The sequence below is a fragment of the Chelon labrosus genome (genome assembly GCF_963514085.1).
Source record: "Chelon labrosus genome assembly, chromosome: 6".
NCBI classification, from domain to species: domain Eukaryota; kingdom Metazoa; phylum Chordata; class Actinopteri; order Mugiliformes; family Mugilidae; genus Chelon; species Chelon labrosus.
In genome coordinates, this window is record NC_140342.1 from 5,863,266 (window position 1) to 5,881,134 (window position 17,869).

The following is a 17,869-nucleotide window of genomic DNA, read 5'->3' on the forward strand; positions in this document are numbered from 1 at the left end:
TTTGTGTGTGTGTGTGTGTGTGTGTGCACGCACTCTTGTCGAAGCAGCACACTCACTGTGCAGTGCGAGGACTGAGGGCGAATCCGCAGAGATGATGCTTGTTAATGCTGCCTCAAGTGCAGAGGGCTAGAACAACAAGGAAAAACAAGGCAAACAGAAGGAAGAGCACTAAAGCGGATAAATGTCAGCAGTGACTGCCGTAGCGCCTTAAACAAACTGGCCAAAATAAGAAAATTATGGCATTGTTTCATTAAATAACTAGAGCTGCCCCAGGAGAGAAACTGGTCACAAGACAAAACTTACTGACTTAAAACTCGTTAACCACTGAACAAACTTAGGGATTTTCTCTACTAACTTTGATTATTGGGGCCATAATATGTCAGAACTGCAGAACCTGGAGGGCCCTGTGGAATAGTGGTTAGAAAAGCTAAGCTAAACTGCTCCCTGGCTGCTGCACAAATGCTCTGAGTGTACACACTGTTGTGTAAATGAATGGATGGAATGCAGAGAAAGAATTTCTTCATGAGAAATCAATAAATTAAAAATGTTATTTTTTTCTCTTGACAGAATGCTGAATACCACTTTGTGCCATTAGTCTGGCCGGGAATACTATGGATTGCTTGCACTTGTTAAGCACTAAGGTGTGTTATCTTATCCCTGTCCTATCCCGTAAATGTGTTCCATGTGATAAAAGACTAGCTTGTACTAAAAAATACAAGGCAATTTCATAAAAACTCAAAAAATAATATTTATTGTAATATAAAATCAGGATTTCAGTTATTCACAAATGGAAAAAAAGCTCAGTCAATCAACTATGATCATTTTAGCGGCACGATCAACAAAGCAAACAAAAAAAATAGCTTTTTGCCGTGGACTTGATTCTGCAGCTTGAACCTAGTAGTATCGCAGACCAATTGCTCAGAATGCTGGCGTCATTGGGTGACATATCTGCGCTTTTGCATAAGGACATTTGCACTTGTGTGTGTTTGTGCGTGGGTGGGTGAGTGGGAGGCGGCGCGGGGGTGGGAGGGGTGCAGGTGAACAGCTTGCGAGGGCCAACAGTTCCGCGGGCCAGTCTTGCGCATCACTTGACAGCCATGCCCGATAAAGGGCTATGCACAAATGAACTTGTTAAGCAAATGAGTGAACCAAGCGAGGGAGGGCGGAGGGGAGTGGGTGTTTTTGCACATGGCTACAGCAGCTCCTGTTAGACCTGTCTGCCTGTCTGTGCTCATAAGCCATAGCTGCCCCTCGCCACTCTGTCGCCAAGTCTTTGCTTTGTCTCTACCTTGCTGTCACACTCACAGAGCTCTCGGTATCGCCCTCTATTTTAGTCTGCCTCTTCCCATCTCCGTCCTTCACTCACTCTCATGTAATACCATTGTTTTATTAGAGAACAGCCTATTTCTGAAGTGGATTAGGAGATTATCTTCGCAGTGCTTTGACGGGGTGCTGTCATCCTACACTGGAAGACAATGAATTGTAAAAGAGACTGTCAAAACAGATTGGGCCTCTGCATGAAATTTAAATACTTCCCTAAAATATAATAACACATCCATGGCATTTACATGGATCTGTCATGTGACTGAAATACACAGCATGCGGTGAAATAAAGTGGCATCAGCGATTTTTTCAGGCGATTTTTCCTGAAATAAACATTTTAGATAATAGCACATGTATGTGCACCCATGGGATAATCCTATACACAATGAGCATCTCCACACTGCTGTGTAGTTAGGTTTGACTTCTAACAAAAAATGCCCACCCCTAACCTTTGCCCTTGCCACACCCACCCTCCTTGGACCCTCTTAATCCCACGCCCACTTTCTTACAAAGTTGTCCGCACATCTCCCCTCCTTCTTCCTCTGGGTGAGTCATTTGAGGATTACAGCCTTGAAAAGTTTAGTGTTTACTGAGATAGAGAAGTTCGCCAGCCATCAGGCTACTGGGTTTGTTCAAGGAGCTGATGCTGCTTGTGCATAAAGTACCTTGCCATGGAAACGTATTTCAAGGTAAGGAGCTGGATAACACCATCTGTATTTTTAAATTACAGTGTTATGACTGTTATACCTAATGATCTACACATACCAAGTTCTTAATGAAACCATGGTGGTTCTAATTTATGAACCACAGATTTCGCTGTCTTATCATTCAGTGAGTCTGAATGCTGTTTTAGGTCGCAGACCATGTAGTAGGTGACCTGTACGCAGACTTGCCTGTTGTTTTCATGTCTCTCTTCTTTGATGATCTTGTTGACCAGATCTGGAAGTCTGTAATAGATATTGTGCTTGAACCGCTGAAAGTGGATTGCAGGTCTGGCATCAGAATTGATCTCAAAATAGCCCTGTGGTCAGATTTCACTGCCCCAGGAGAAGATGTGTAGAAATGTGGCTAAACAAGGAGAAGCAGGACTGGACCTTAGGCACAGGGAAGTTGGTTTGGGTGTTGCATAGCAAGAGGAACTCCCTAATGAGTAGTAATGATGACTCAAGAGATTCAGATGCATCCGTGGTCTCCAGAGCATGTTGCTCTGTGCACTCTCAAATGATGGTTCGTTGTGTGTATGAGCTACCCACTTGTCATGTGATCACCAAGACTGTACAGGGCCTACATCGCTTTCAAATCTGGGTTCATTTTGGCATACGAACTTCTAACTGTTGTTAGCTAATCACAAAGTGAAATGACACATTAAAAGGCAATGCTTTCTAGATGGCCACACTTGAAGGCTGGGCAAACAGACTAATGGAAATTACAGATTCATGGTGTTGCACCATTTGGTCGTACACACAGTGAAAGTGAGTAATCACATTGCGCTTCACAGATAAATTATTTTAGATACTTTCTTTCTTACACCAGTTAAAGGACTGAAATCAGTTTGCAATGGTCCAAAAATGTTTTGATCCTTTCTCCCCATTCTGATGTTGTATTTTCTAGCGACACCACAAGTCTAACCATCCGAAGCATTCAGGTCCAATCCTGTGTTTTTAGAAGAACATATTATCAAAGATTATGAAAGTACATGGACTAACTTCTGTTACGCCACCAGTATTGTTCACAAACTTCCACTTTATACCTCAAGAACTTTTGATTTTGCACAGATCAACTAAAATGTGATGTAATGTACCAGCGTTCTTGAAATATGTCACCACGTTGTCCAGGCTCTTGCTGACCTTTTCCGCGCGTCTTGATTTACTAGCCTCATCGATACCGCGCTTAATTTCAATGTGGAGATGTGTTATTTCTTAGAAGCAGCCAACACACATGGAAGACCCAATCAAATCAAAAGTTCTTGAGAGCATAGCCAGTTGCAACTAGCTGTAACTTAGCACTGTAAGTTGTTTTTTTAGTTGTTTTTTTGAAGTGTGAACTGGAGATGCCTGACTTGCTGACAGACCCTCAATATATGGAGTGATGTGACCTGTAAGTGACCCCAAGCTTCTGGGCGGCCATCTATCCCACCCTTCATCCGACAGCACTCAACTTACTCTCGTCCTCCTCCTCCTCTCTCCTGCTCCTGACACCCCATGCATTGGTTTCAATTAATCAGCCGTGGAGGGGGATTTATTCAGTCCCTGCCCAATGAGATCCTTTGGTATGTGGCCCCAATGGTAGCAGGTTGAGAAGCCACGGTCCACACTGTCTTTAGGCCTATTACTCTCACCTCACAGCCCACTCATAAAGAGAGCTTTGAGCGGCCTGTTTTTGGGGGGATCCGGTGGGCTTTTTGTCCCATAATGGCCGAGTGGATTCAGTCAGTGCAGACAGACATGTTTACTAAACTCTGCATAGGTGGGGCAAGGGAGATTACGTGTGCCACATTGAATAACTGGGGGCTTGATTTTTGGCTGGGGGAAGCCTGCAAAATGATAACATGTTGTTTTGCCTGTCTCGGGGCAGATTGAAGATTGAAGAAGTTATCATGTGCTAATTGGTTTATTATCCGTAACAACAGAAGAAGAGGCTCACGTAAAAGAGTGATTTAAAGGGTTTCACACTCCTCGTTGCAAACTGCATATTTGCATAACTGGGATTTAAATGTAAAAGGAGATTGAGTGAAATGGAATGGAAGACATGGCTCTGACATGAATCACTGAGTGCTTGTGTCCTGATGAGGCGTTAAATGGGCAGTATTCATGTGAGGGAAAATGCTGAATAGCGCATGTCTGCCCCAGCTTGGACTGTTGGATTAAATCCTTCCATTGTGTCTTGAAGAAACCTCTGCTCTTTTACGGAAGCGTTGATCTCTACACGTGGACATTAAAGTAGTGGAGTCTTGTAAATTTCCCATTGTTGACAGTTTCTTTAGTTTCTCTGGGAATTACATGCTGATGTGCTTGAGAGAGTACTTCCTCTTATTTGAACTTTGTTGTTGAAGTCCAGGAGGCTTTGTTTTTTACCTTTATTAAATCTCTACGCAGCTCTTTGAAAGTGAATTATGATCTGGAGCTGTGAACGTAACACACACAGGCTGCTGCTGAGTACTACTGCTCAGTTTTCCAGTTCAATCACTAACAGCAATAGTGTATATTGCTGTATCGTTTTTTTCACACGTAAGATCAGAGCCACCAGGGTTAAACCACAGCCATTTTTTTTTAGGTACAGTCTCAATATACAGTTTACTGAAAGGCCATGGACCCATGTATACACACTGATTACCTTTCCCCTTTTCGTGTTTGGACAGATGTCTCCAGTCTCTACCAACAAGACATTTCCTGCACCTCTTTCATGCATTACCCCTTTTCATCCCTTTCTCCTTCCCAGCTCCGTTCACTTCATCGTCACATATCAGCCAGGGCGTTTATGCCAAGAGAGAAGGGCTACTAATTTTTGACCCTCGTTAATGAGCTGCTTATTTTTGTTCTTCTTTTGGGTTTGTTGGCGGTTGGCAAACAATCCCAGGGGTGCGTTACTGCCCCCTAGTGTGGCATAACATAGAGCCTGTTTAGCGGTTATATATGGTAGCATGTGTATATGAGTATTCACAGTATATTGTCATAAAGTGGTAAAAATCCAGTTGCATCAGAACTTTTTTTGCATTGTCCCATTATCTGTCTATTTTGACTCATGCTCAGAAACAACTTACTCAGATGTGTTAAATTTTGGATGGGCGTAGAGAGAGCAGACCACTGGGCTATTAACCACCGAGTTAATAAGCTATTACTGTAATTGTGTATCTTTGCCTAATACTGTTTTCAAACAGAGCGGGATGAGCTCAAGGATGCACAAACTTTGACTGCAACATGTTTACGGAGACAGCTGTAATGCTGTGCAGGGAGAATGTTGCCGAGTTCTGCAGGGCACAGCTGCACAGACAGCAAGGACAACCAAAACATCTGGGATTTGCATGGAGCAGCACAGAAGACATTCAAGGAAAAAGACAGATTGAGACATATAAGATCACACATGAGGCACATGAGCAATTATGCAATGACTTTTAATACGTAGATATTTATAGTATATAATCCCTTGCTTTTTATGCTATGTTGTGTGTTCCCATTTTATTCTCTGTGACAGCGGCTGCATCTTCATGTGTCAATAGGTACACCGCAAGCGCATCCCCTCATGCCAAAATAAAGGCTCCACTATATATGATAAACGTGTATGGATATGGGCGAACTCTTTGTCCTGAGTTGGACACTTTGTATGAAGTAGATTTCATTCTCACCTGTGTGTGTGTGTTTGGTGCTTTGAGTATATGAATCATCCAGAGTGGTTAGATATCATAGACATGTTAAATGACATTGGAATACTAGGTGGAAATGTCTTTGATAAATCACACTTTTTACAGAACTAAATCCCTCTTCACAAAAAATAAACGATATGTAAAATATGCCTGCAAGGACGTATCTTACGAAGCAACAAATTGCTTAAAGAGGCAACTCTAACTTTCATTTTATTAAAATAAACTTGCATATGTGCACAAGAGACAGCTTCCCCTGAGAGAAGGAGAGAGCAGCGAGCTGTCAGTAAAATGCCATCGCTCTGCAGGAGGTATTTCTTAATAAAATTCTTTCAGACAGGAAATGATATGCACAGTAAGCAGTTGCACGATATTAACAAATCACATTCTGTAGGAGAGATTATCAGGCCTTTGCAGAGCCACTCCACTGACTGCGTGCGTCCTTGCTGCGATTGCATGAGGAGTCGTTGCTAATGAAGTGTGTGAGGGAGATTGAAATTTCAGAGGGAGTTTTCGGAATAAGAGAAGCGTCAGTATGTACTAGTACGTTCAGTCCGCAGATGCGCACTCTTCTTTTACGAACGATCTAAACCGCGTTTGTGTGTGTTTTTGCAGAAGAGAGAGGGAGAGTAACTGAAGTGTGTGCGTTTCCATAAGCTGAGAGCGATTGTGTTTGTCTTGCTCCACTCCAATGGGCAGTATCTCTTACAGACATGGCTGCAGCTGTCAGGAGACGTTGGTTTGAAAGGTTTGTGCTGCTGTCTGTCAAAATGGTCCGGTGTGTGTATGTAAATGCTCCCGTGAAACTGTGTGTGTGTGTGTGTCCCATAGTGCTGTGTGTCGGTTTACATAGCTGAAGTGCTTTCTTTGGGCTGTGAGAGGACGGAGGGCGAGCAGCAGCAGCAGTAGCAGCATCAAGTGGAAAAATACAGCTGGGATAAAGCTGTTTTACTGTTACTGCAAAACCAAGTTAATATTGATTCTTTGAGTTTGCAACATTAGTTATTACTAATGTACAAAATATGTACATGATTAGGAAACTCAGGATTATTCATTCATCATCCTTACCTACAAACAGGAGAGCACTTAAGGAGCTTTTATAGTACTGCGGGACCTAAACGGAAGGACCTCCGCATGGAGCCTATGCCTGTGTGAGCCATTTATACTTGTACCTCGTCAATCTGGCTTGCTCTGTAACAACGCCACCCAAACGCCAGACGGTGCTGTGTCTTTTTTGATAGTCTGGTTAATTTTTGTTTCTTCCTCCTGATTCACTTTCAACAATGGCGACAGAAACTTTCGCTGAAATTTCGCAGCACACGAGTCATACAAATGTTTGTATCTCCAAACCTCCTAAGTTAACCTTACCAATTCTTAATTGATTCAATACAATCAATAATAATCGGAGAAGCAGATGGAAATACTAAAGGGGAAACACACTACTACCTTGCGCTCTGTGTGCGTAGTTACATTTCTGGGGAGGTGCAAGTAAACTAAGGTGATAGGCTCTGCGTAGGTGTCTGCATTAACGCCGTAGCCTTTGCGTCCACTTAACGCAGAAGCATAAACTGCGCGTTATCCCCTTCACATTACACCTGCAGGCCCTTGTGGAGTGACATGTTTTGGGGTAAGTGGCACTGATCCCACCTTATGTCACTTCAAGTCTGAGCCGACACAAAATGCAGATCAGCGCTTCCCTTCGCATCTGCATTTTTGGCACTGAGCTGGCAGTCTTTTCTAGATCAGCTTAGCAGAGTGAAGAGTAAGGCACTCGCATTTTGTCAGCTACGGTCGGACTCAAACCTGTGAAATTGTAATCACGGAATAGTGAGTTACTGGCCCGGCACACTGTTGCGAGCATGGATGTACTGTTTGTGCTGAATATACATTAGCAGCTGATCTGAATATAATGAGACGCAGGCTAATCAGAAACAAAGCAATTAATATTTGATTTCAGCGCCTGCCCGGATAAACACAACCCAATCTATCTGACATCTTTTTTTTTGTTTGTTTATCTGGTGCTGGTGCAGAGCTGTCAGCTAATCAGTTCTCAGCAGTCAATTAGCATAATGCAGAGTGATGCAACTTATATGCACATACAGGTTACCCTTCTGAGCACTCTTAGACATTGTTATCTGACATGGAATGACAGTGTCTCTTACAGTATGTATCAAATAGGATACACAGGATACACATTTTATGCAGCATTGGATGAAATATTCTGCTGGTTATATGCATTTTTGGAGTATCTTCACTATATTTTGATGACGTGTTTTGTAAACCTGGATCTTTAGACTAAATTAAACACTTCTTAGCTACAGGTCTATGCGTGAAAGGGCCACTGGATGAAGAAAAAACAATGTGCATGTAAAAATTTAACTTAATTATTTAGACATATTTTATTTCCGTGTTTGCTATTTTCTGTTTCACATAGCGGCCACAGCATCTTTACGAATCAGACCTATATATTGCGTCTTGTCATTTTCAGTCATAAGTGATGCAGTCGTAGTTCCAACAATCAAGACTTTTTGATGTGTTGAAGACATACACCGACCTGGCATAACATCATGACCTATGTCCCAATATCGTGTTGGTCCCCCTTTTGCTGCCCAAACAGTTCTGACTCATCAGAGAATGGACATGTGCCTTCAGAGGGTGTCCTGTGGTGTGGGGTGGGGGGTGCCTGGTCTGGTCTAGGTGGGTGCTACACGTCTAAGTAACATCCACACGAACAACAGCTCTAAACATTGCATTGGCACAAGATGTTATTAACTTCTCCTGTCAGTGGTTTTAATGTTGTGGCTGATCGGTGTATGCTAGTACAAGTGCTTCTGTAAACTAACCAACTTTTCTTTCTTTGGAAATGATTTGGAAATGATTCTGCTATTGTTTTGACTGCGTGACATTCCCATCCTTAGTTTTGCCCACAAAGCATAAACTGGATTGTTTGTGTTTCTGAACAGGGAAGCAGCAATTGGTAACGTGAGAGCCATTCTCGTCACTCATTCCGCCATGTTTCATGTAGCAAATGCAAACACAATTCTTCCTACTATTGCACAAGGATGCACAGTTATTTTAATCGTGACGTGACACCCTTTAAGACCTGCATGTAGGCATATTTGTGAAAAACTGTTCCAGAAGCCCTAATCTTTTTACCGAACACAGTAGGACTTCCATTAGGTCTGTCTAATTGGCGACTTTTTTATTTAATGTAGTTAGGTTAATTTTATTTCTGTAGCAGCAACAGTAATGATAGAGCGAGACATGAGTCTCTACAAAGTCACTCGAAAGAGACCTTGGAAAAAAAGAAAAGTTGCAAACTAAAAAGAAGGAGAAACTAGGGAGGGGGCATGTGTGGTCTTATGTAAAGCCCAGATGGTCTCACAGAAGCACGTGATGGAGAAATGGATGAGTTGAGGGATATGGAGAGAGGAGTCTGTCTGACTGACTGACCAGAGGGTCCCGGGAGCCAACCCCACGGGCTACAACACCTGGGCAGAGAGAGAGACAGACATTGGGGTCAGTCAAGGAAGAGAAGGATGACATGAAAAACACAAAGTCCTGCCTTTGCACAGAGAGTTCAGCCAATAGATGGTGTTTACAAGGATCTGATTCTATATACTCTGATTCTATATACTCCAGCTACAGAATGTGGACACTTGAGGGTCACAAACCTTCTTATATATGGATGGATACATAAAAAGCACCATTTTGTTAGAAGACATAATTTTAGTGATTTCTATTCTTCATGGAGAAATAGCTGCATATGTTTTGTGTCCTAGGTATTTCTTTTTGAGGGGAAGCAGAGGTTCACTAGTCTAATTAGCACAGTGCAAAGACAATAGTTAGTCTGGCTCTGGCTGTGGTTAAAAAAAATCTGAAGTTGCTTCTATTTTGCTTAATGCATATTACCAAAAATGTTAAACTATTGTGATATCTTCTGATGTCGTGTGGAAGTTTTTGTGACTGTGGAACCATAGAAATGCAGGTAACTGAACAAATGTAACCAACAGACATATCGTTAGCCTGATAATTGCTTAGGTCATATTTTAACGTTTTCGGAAAACAAGAAAAAACACAATTTTTACAAAGCACATTGGTATTTTTTTTAATTGATATTGTAACATTGGCCAAAAAATGACTTAGACAATTATGCAATGAACGATATGCAAAGAGAATCTATAGTCTGAAAAGGTCACATCTGTTTTATAAAGTGGCTGATCGTCAGTGGGAAATCATCTCAGCTAATTAGCAGTCTGATGGACACAGATTTTCTATTCTTACATTAATGATAAGAATAGAAATGTGGTTAATTTCTCCCAGTTCAGTCCAGCTGAACTAAAAGAAAAATCTAGAGTTCATGAATTGTATATACAACTGTACTGTTTTGAGCTGCCCTGACACAGTGGCTGCTTTTGACTGTTCAAAAAAATAACTCTTACCAAGTCCACGCTTTTTGAATTCACTGACTCCACATACCTGAGTGTGTGTCAGTCAGGCTGAGTTTTGGAGACTGGACAGCAAAGATTCAGATCCATTGGTATTCCCAACGTATCCCTTTTCTGGTTGTGGGCCTGAGCGCAACCTGTCAACCTGCGTGTTTATGCATGTGTGTGTCTTCTGAAAGCCCACACCTGGTTGCTGATAGGAAAGTCAGATGTACAAGATGTACAGCCGAGCTGAACGTGAACACACACAGCTGCACGTTGTCTCCGGCTCCTTTCCGTTCCAAAGTCAACTCCGGGCGGAGATGTCGTAACGCGCGACCCGCTGCGGTGGCTGCCTCTCCGCTGGGGGTTTCTCCTCGTACACTGCTGTGACCGTGGTTTCACTCTGAGCGGAGGGGAGCATCTTCTCCCCGACAAAGTTTGTGTTTGCCGATCTTCCTGTTTGTCCCACCTGCAGCCTTCAGCCCTGCACAAAGAAAGGTCACGGATGCTGGAGGAATGCTCTTTGTTTTGCCCTCCTGACATGCAAGCACAGCCAGACTCAAAGACAAACTACAGAGCTCTGGGGAAAATATGGCAGCTGTTAGCTCAATGTGGTTGTTGCTGTTTTGCTGTCTGATTTTTTATTTTTTATTTTTTTGCTGATGAACAACATGTCTCACTTGGTCTCGGAAGCAGGGAGCGGAAGTCTTTGGTGTTTCAGGGTTTGTTCGTCCACAGGGCTTGGTGTCACGCAGCCATTTCATAGAATTAGAACAAAATAATCTCTATCAGGCACATTTAAACTGTAGTACTTTCACTTTTATGGCAAAATATCTTGCGTCTTATGGTGGAAAGCTATTTATTATGATTCACAGTTTGCTGCACTGAAGGAATGTGTAATCTGTAACACACCATAAGGCACCATAAGGTTTTATTATGTTGTCATGCATACAACTGTGCTCTCTCTTCTTGACCTTACAAGACACCGTGAATTCATATAAGCTATTTATACATTTTAACAGAATAAAAGCCATTTACTGCAGCTATACAGAATGTCCCCTTCCTCAGAACTTGACCCTAACATTTCGCTATTTGAAGCCAATCCATGTAAAATGACCAGGACTGTAACTTTCAGCATATTAACGACAGGCTGGCAGAGTCATGTATCTTTGCTTGTAATCACAGTTTATTCATAGCACGTACTAATAATCTCAGTTAGCAGTATTTATTTTTCACAAGTGCCTTCACGTGGGCCCACAAACGCACACAGACAGACAGACGGACACAGCTGAGTTTAAAGAGGAGGTCAGGAGAGAGGGACCATCTGATGCCAGCAGATGGAGGGAGGGTGGGAGGGAGGAGAGGAGAGGAGAGGAGAAGCTGGAAATCAGGACAACAAGACCAAATGGTTATCGGCTGTTCTCAAGGCACTGATTTCGCTTTGCATCCTGTCTGCTCCAGTGCGCCCACCTTATGCTAAAGTTTGGGGTAGAGGAGGATAGTATTTTGTAGAATATGTCCAGTAACTTTGTGACCATGATGAATAATTCATCTCAACATCCACTCGCAAGATGTTACTACCTCTGCGTGATTATTATAGAAATAATACTTTAAATACACCTAACATTAGAATCTAATGGCCACAGAGGGCCTCTGGAGATGCTTTTCTCTGACATAGCATCCGCTTCTGATTTATGCTTGTGAATGAGGTGTTTCTGTGCAGTCTCTGGACCTGCTGCAGCAGCACTATCACAGGAACACACTCGCGTTGCTGTCACCTGAAGTCACCTCTGTCTCTTTCTCTCTCGACCTTGTTGTAGAACGGAGCAGTTCCAGGAGAGCCAGTGAAGAAGGATGAAAACTCCCGGAGAGGGAACTGGGGCAACCAGATTGAGTTTGTCCTCACCAGTGTGGGCTATGCTGTGGGCCTGGGCAACGTCTGGAGGTTCCCCTACCTCTGCTACAGGAATGGAGGAGGTATGCAGTACAATGTGTAGCACAGCTGTTTTCTTTTGATATGATATGATAGATAGATAGATAGATAGATAGATGAAGTACAGTGTACATTTATAAAAGCATGTAATGCACACAAGGATGATGAAATGAAGAGTCATTCTTACCACGGTACAGACCAGCCAGTGTGTTGAGCTGATAACCAGGGAAATGTGTGACGGTAGTGCAAAGGATTAGTAATGAAACTGTGTCTCTGCGTCCAGTGATTGAATGTGTGCTATAATCAAAGCTAATTCAGCATAAACTATTTTATTTCAAGAGCTGCTGCACACTTGTTGTACTAACACACACATGAACCACAGTGTTAGGTTTTTATAGACTCATGGCCTACTAATGTTGTGAGAAGCATCTAGCTCATGCTATGACCTATTGCTACATTGGAGCAACGAGTGATGCGGTTGTCTCCGTCAAAAAGCATTTCTTCTAAATTCTTGTTTTCCAACCATATTGACCAAATGCTTTCCTATATGCCGTCACCATATTATTTCAAAAATATTCATATTTACTAAATATTTATTCACATGTATTATATTATTAGTTATTGGGGTTATTTGGTACCTTGAGATAAACATTTGGTGGAACCAATTCTCCCCTCAGCTGCAATTAAGTCACTTTTACACATGGCCACATTAAGTAGAAGAAGGAGATGGTATGAGTTAAACCTCAAAATATGACTCTGTGCCATTATTTGGGCTTATCCTGGTATATAATAATAATTGTCGTTGGGTGATCATGTAGTAATTGTGACAGGATAACGGATAAATAACAACCGTGAAGTATTCAGAGCAGCCACAACGTAAATAGTATTTTATGTTCAATGTGAGATGGAGCCAGTTGTTTTAAAGGAGGGAGGACTGCAGTCAGAGAATAGTGGTGTCAGGTGTGACTGTGTCAGTGGTAAATGGTTTACATGGCTCAGGGGTCAGGTAAGAGGGCCCCTTGGCAGAATTTTGTCAGGTCAAGGCTGTCTATCACTGTTTGCTCACAAACTTTTGGTTTTCTACAGTATATCTTGTCCCTGATCATCAACTCAAGATATCGCCACACACAACGCTTGCCTGTGTGTTTTCCCCCCTAAAGTCTCAGCAGACCTGTTGCTATACACCTTCATTGGCAGCCCCCATAACTCATGTTATATAAGCCCACTCACAGCAGCTGTCTACAGCAGCAGCAACGGCTCACACGTTACGTGCATAGCTTCACTCCAAAGCATCTTTTTAGACATCATGTTTTGCGTAACTACATTATTGTTTATTGGGCTGTGAGCGCTGTCGGGATACATCTGAGCGCACAGAAAGGATCCAGGTGCTGCTGCTGCCGCTGTGCTGCTGACGTAGTACTGGATTCACAGCCAAGATCTGGATTAAACAAACCAAAATGTGTTCTAAATACTCTTGTATGTTGTTTTGAAATTGTACTAGAAAAGTACCAAAGCGTAGGTAGCCAGTTTGGTCAAGCCCCCCCCCCCCCAATCCAGTGATTCACATCATTTCCTTGGCGTTGTGCCCACTTTGGCTCATATGTTTATGCTTCAAATATTTGGATTAGGGTAAGTATATATAGGAAACCCTTATTGCCATGCAATAACTCAGTGTATGTTGGCCATACATCAGCTCACCCAGAGGTGCAGATAGGGAGGGCTGAGATTTACCAGCACCAATAAAGTAGTGGTGTTGTACAGTATCAGCTGGTAGCACCAACCTAGTTTGCATAATGATAATCTTACACATATAGAGAGGCATTCGCTATAGATGACAGTCTGGGTTGTTGTCCAGTCTGAACCACCAGAGAGTTGCTGCACCACTGAACAGTCTCAGCTGGACATTTGATGACTTCTCCGTGTACTCAGGGGAGATTACTGTGACACATGAGGTTTATGTTGTTCTTGTTTTTCCGTTTTTTTTTGTTTTTTTCTTTTCTTTTGAGCCCATGACACATGTCTAATTTATGTCGTGTAGGTTTAGTTTTACACAAATGTATCGTGGCACTTTCGTCCGTTCAGAGTGCTCCCTCATTTATGCACAGTATGTACACGCTTTCTAATTTCACTAATGCTTTTAATGATAGCTTGCGGTGCATTTCACCCTTGCATCTAGTAGCTGGGGATCATACCTTCGCGGAGTACATCGGCTAGACATGCTTGATTTCTTTTGTCTGTTGGTGTCTGTGGAACTGGCATCTCTGCATTCACCGAGCTGTGCGGTAGTAATTATCTTTGTTAGATAACTGAGTAGGAGGGAACTGACATGTTGAAAGCCTCCTAGGTTCCTATGTTTTTGTCAGGAATAACACAAAAGTGCTTTATAACAGTGGATCTACTCTACAACTAGTGCTTCCAGCACTTTTAGAATTTTTTGTATTATTATTAAGTTCTTCGTTATTTCTTTAGTGGGTTTGTGTGGACCATTATATGTCAACACTGGTGATGTGCAACTGGTCTGGATCACAGACAGTGACAGTGACTGTATTTTTGCTTCTGTCTCTTCCAGGTGCCTTCATGCTGCCGTATTTCATCATGCTGGTGTTCTGCGGCATCCCTCTCTTCTTCCTCGAGCTTTCCTTTGGTCAGTTTGCCAGCCAGGGGTGTCTTGGAGTCTGGAAGATCAGCCCTATGTTCAAAGGTCAGTGTGCGCATTTGTACAGCTATCATTATGAGATTCATTTTGAGTTTTTTGAGTGATCATTTATGGAAAATAAGGATATTGAGGCTCACTTTATCACATCCTTTCCAAGGGCTGTTTGGGGTTAAGACTTTGTTTTATAGAGTTAAGTCCAAAAAACAAAGCTGAAACAAAGACAACTTATTATTTCACCACTCATCTAAGTAGCCTCTTCAGTTTGAAAAGACTGGTGGGGAGATGAGGTTTAAATAGGAACATCTGTGGGTGTTGTCCACTGGGAACTTGCAACTGTTAACTGCCAGCAACTTATCTTAGGTTAAAGTTTGGGTTAAGTTAAGGGTAATTCAATTCAATTCAATTCAATTTTATTTATATAGCGTCAATAACAATACAAATCGTCTCAAGACGCTTTACAAAAACCCGGCCTGAAACCCCCAGAGCAAGCCTGAAGGCAACGGTGGCAAGGAAAAACTCCCTTTTAACAGGAAGAAACCTCAAGCAGAACCCAGCTCATATGGAGGGACCCATCTGCCTAAGGCCAGCCGGGTACAGACAGAAGAAAGAGAGAAGAGAACAGCAAAGAGAGAAGAGAAGAGAACAGCAAGATAAACATACATCTGTCATAGATACACATATCTGACTAAAGTGTACATGTGGAATCTTATGATACAAACTGATGATGTTACATGACAGTTTGAAAATGTAAGAGGAATCATAGGCAGGTTGGAGAATTGTTCATTCAGGTAGGAGTGGATAACTGCAGGATTCCATGAAGACTAGGCAGGCTGATGAGACCACGACAACAGATGTAGTATAGAGCTCCACAGGAAACACACCACTCCAGGCCAGAGATACTCACAAGAAGAGGGGGGAAGGGGGGGAAGGGGGGGGAAGGGGGGTGGGACACACACAGCAGTAAACATTCTACATAGTAATAGCACAGAATTGTATGACTAGTAGTATATAGGAAATTAGAGGGCAAGAGCTCTGTGCCAGAGAAAAGAAAGTGGAGGATGCGAGGGAGGAGAGAGAAGAAAGAAGGAGGACATGTGTTTGGTGCATCGTCCCCCAGCAGCCTAGGCCTATAGCAGCATAACTAAGGGATGGTAAGGGTTTAGGCTGAGCACTTAGTTGTGATAGATAGATAGATAGATAGATAGACGACTTTATTGATCCCTTTGGGAGGTTCCCGCAGGGAAATTGACATCTCCATCGCAACCAGCACTTTCAGACATACATGTAGGAGACAGTATAAAAAGCCCAGAATACCAATACACCCAGTGAAGAATAATAAAAATAGTAATACAAAAATAAATATTGACTGTACATGCATGGTTGTGATGGTTATGGTTAGGATGAGGGACTAGGAAATGCATACAGCAATGAATGTCCTCATTATCCTTATTGTCCACACGCCAATCCGAAAAAGATAAATACTACTATTTTAAGTGTGCAGACTCTACTCTACACACATACAGCATCTGTGACGAATCATGCACTGGCATTTGAATCATGTTTCCTTTCTTATGTACTTTATCTCTCTTTTTGTTTTCTCCCCCCTACCCGTTTATCTCTTCAGGTGTGGGCTACGGCATGATGGTAGTGTCCACCTACATCGGGATCTATTACAACGTGGTCATTTGCATTGCCTTCTACTACTTTTTTATGTCCATGACAAGCCTTCTGCCGTGGACCTACTGCAACAACCCCTGGAACACGCCCGACTGCTCCGGGGTAGTGAGCGACAGCCAGCAGCTCAACGCCAGCCTGGCGAACGCCACCACCAGCCTGGTGGCAGGCGTGTCCGAGGTTGTCAACCGCACCAAGAGGACGAGCCCCAGCGAAGAGTACTGGAAGTAAGAACTGGGATGTAATGTACATGATGGGCCTTGGTTGACACTCATGCTACATTAATCATGCTTATTTTACACATTTCAAATCGAAGTGGTTATATGTTTTAGTTCAGGGATTCAAACTAATTCTTTATCAAAACAGGGCTCATTGGGTGTGTGACGTGTGTTTGAAGTGTGTTTGAAGTGTGTTTGAAGTGTGTTTGAAGTGTGTCACATTAAAATACAGTATATCGCTTAAGTTTGGCCATGCACCAGTGGGTTTTGTAATGTATTTTGTTTTGCCAAGTTATACAAGTAACCTCTCTGGACTCCGCTTTGTAGGCCTATCTCGCTTGACACAGAGGCCAAATTTGACTTTCACATGTAAGATAAGATTACCTCAAACATGCCCCATGTTTGCAAAAAGCATTCAAACATCTGGACTAGACTGGACTGGAAGTGCAGCAGCTTTTGAGCAGCGCGGGGCAGCATCACCAGAAGTGTCACGCAGGAGATTTCCATCTAGTGGTTTTAATCTTTATTATATGGTTCATCTGAAAGAATTAGCAAAAACTTGTGTGAGGGTAGACAGCGGCGGCCGTATTATTTTTGTTCATATGTGGCAGGTTCAACTATACTATGTAAAAACAAGTCTGGTGAAGGAAATTATAAACCGTTAGATTGTCATAAATTATGTGTAACACATGTACATTACAAGAAATATGGGGATACTCTACCTGAATTTCCACAATTCTAATTACTGCAACGCTCCTGCCATTCCACATTTTGTTATTATTGTCCAATATCCTCAGTAGTCACAGTATGTAATATAGAAAAACAAGTTACTTTTTTATTATTTTAGCATTGTCTTGGCACCAAAGTATCAGTCCTCATTGCATCCCTATCACTTGTCCTTTTATTTGTATGAGCTATACAAAGATGAAGGAATGAATATGGTCAATGCAGAAATCAAATGTGTGATGTCCTGTGTTATATTGTTGTATAGAGTCTTTCATTTTTAACATCACTTCATAATAGAACAATACAGGCCATCAAACAGCTGGTTATAAGACTATTACTATCTGCCACCTCTCGGGAGCACCAGTCTAAGCAAAACAGTGCAGCCACTTCCTCAAGGTGTTCTTGTGAGATCCCAGTGTGCTCCCAGGCCAGATTGGAATACCCATTACAATTATTGTACTATCAAGAAATAATACTGCAGAGTAAAACACCAAATGGACAAGTCTGATGATCCCTGAAAGTGAAGGCAGCATTGTCGGTTATTGTCATCGT

General features: G+C 42.3%; 1 protein-coding gene across 2 annotated transcripts in view; it reads left to right on the forward strand.

Moving 5' to 3' along the window:
* The window catches only part of slc6a9 (solute carrier family 6 member 9), a 73,168-nt gene that overhangs the window by 48,762 nt on the left and 6,537 nt on the right, over window positions 1-17,869 (forward strand). For both annotated transcript variants that reach the window (XM_084547396.1, XM_084547395.1), the window contains 3 exons: window positions 11,931-12,087; window positions 14,613-14,744; window positions 16,324-16,600. In XM_084547396.1, the coding sequence (XP_084403522.1) occupies window positions 11,931-12,087; window positions 14,613-14,744; window positions 16,324-16,600 (566 nt within the window). The remainder of the gene's footprint in view (window positions 1-11,930; window positions 12,088-14,612; window positions 14,745-16,323; window positions 16,601-17,869) is intronic.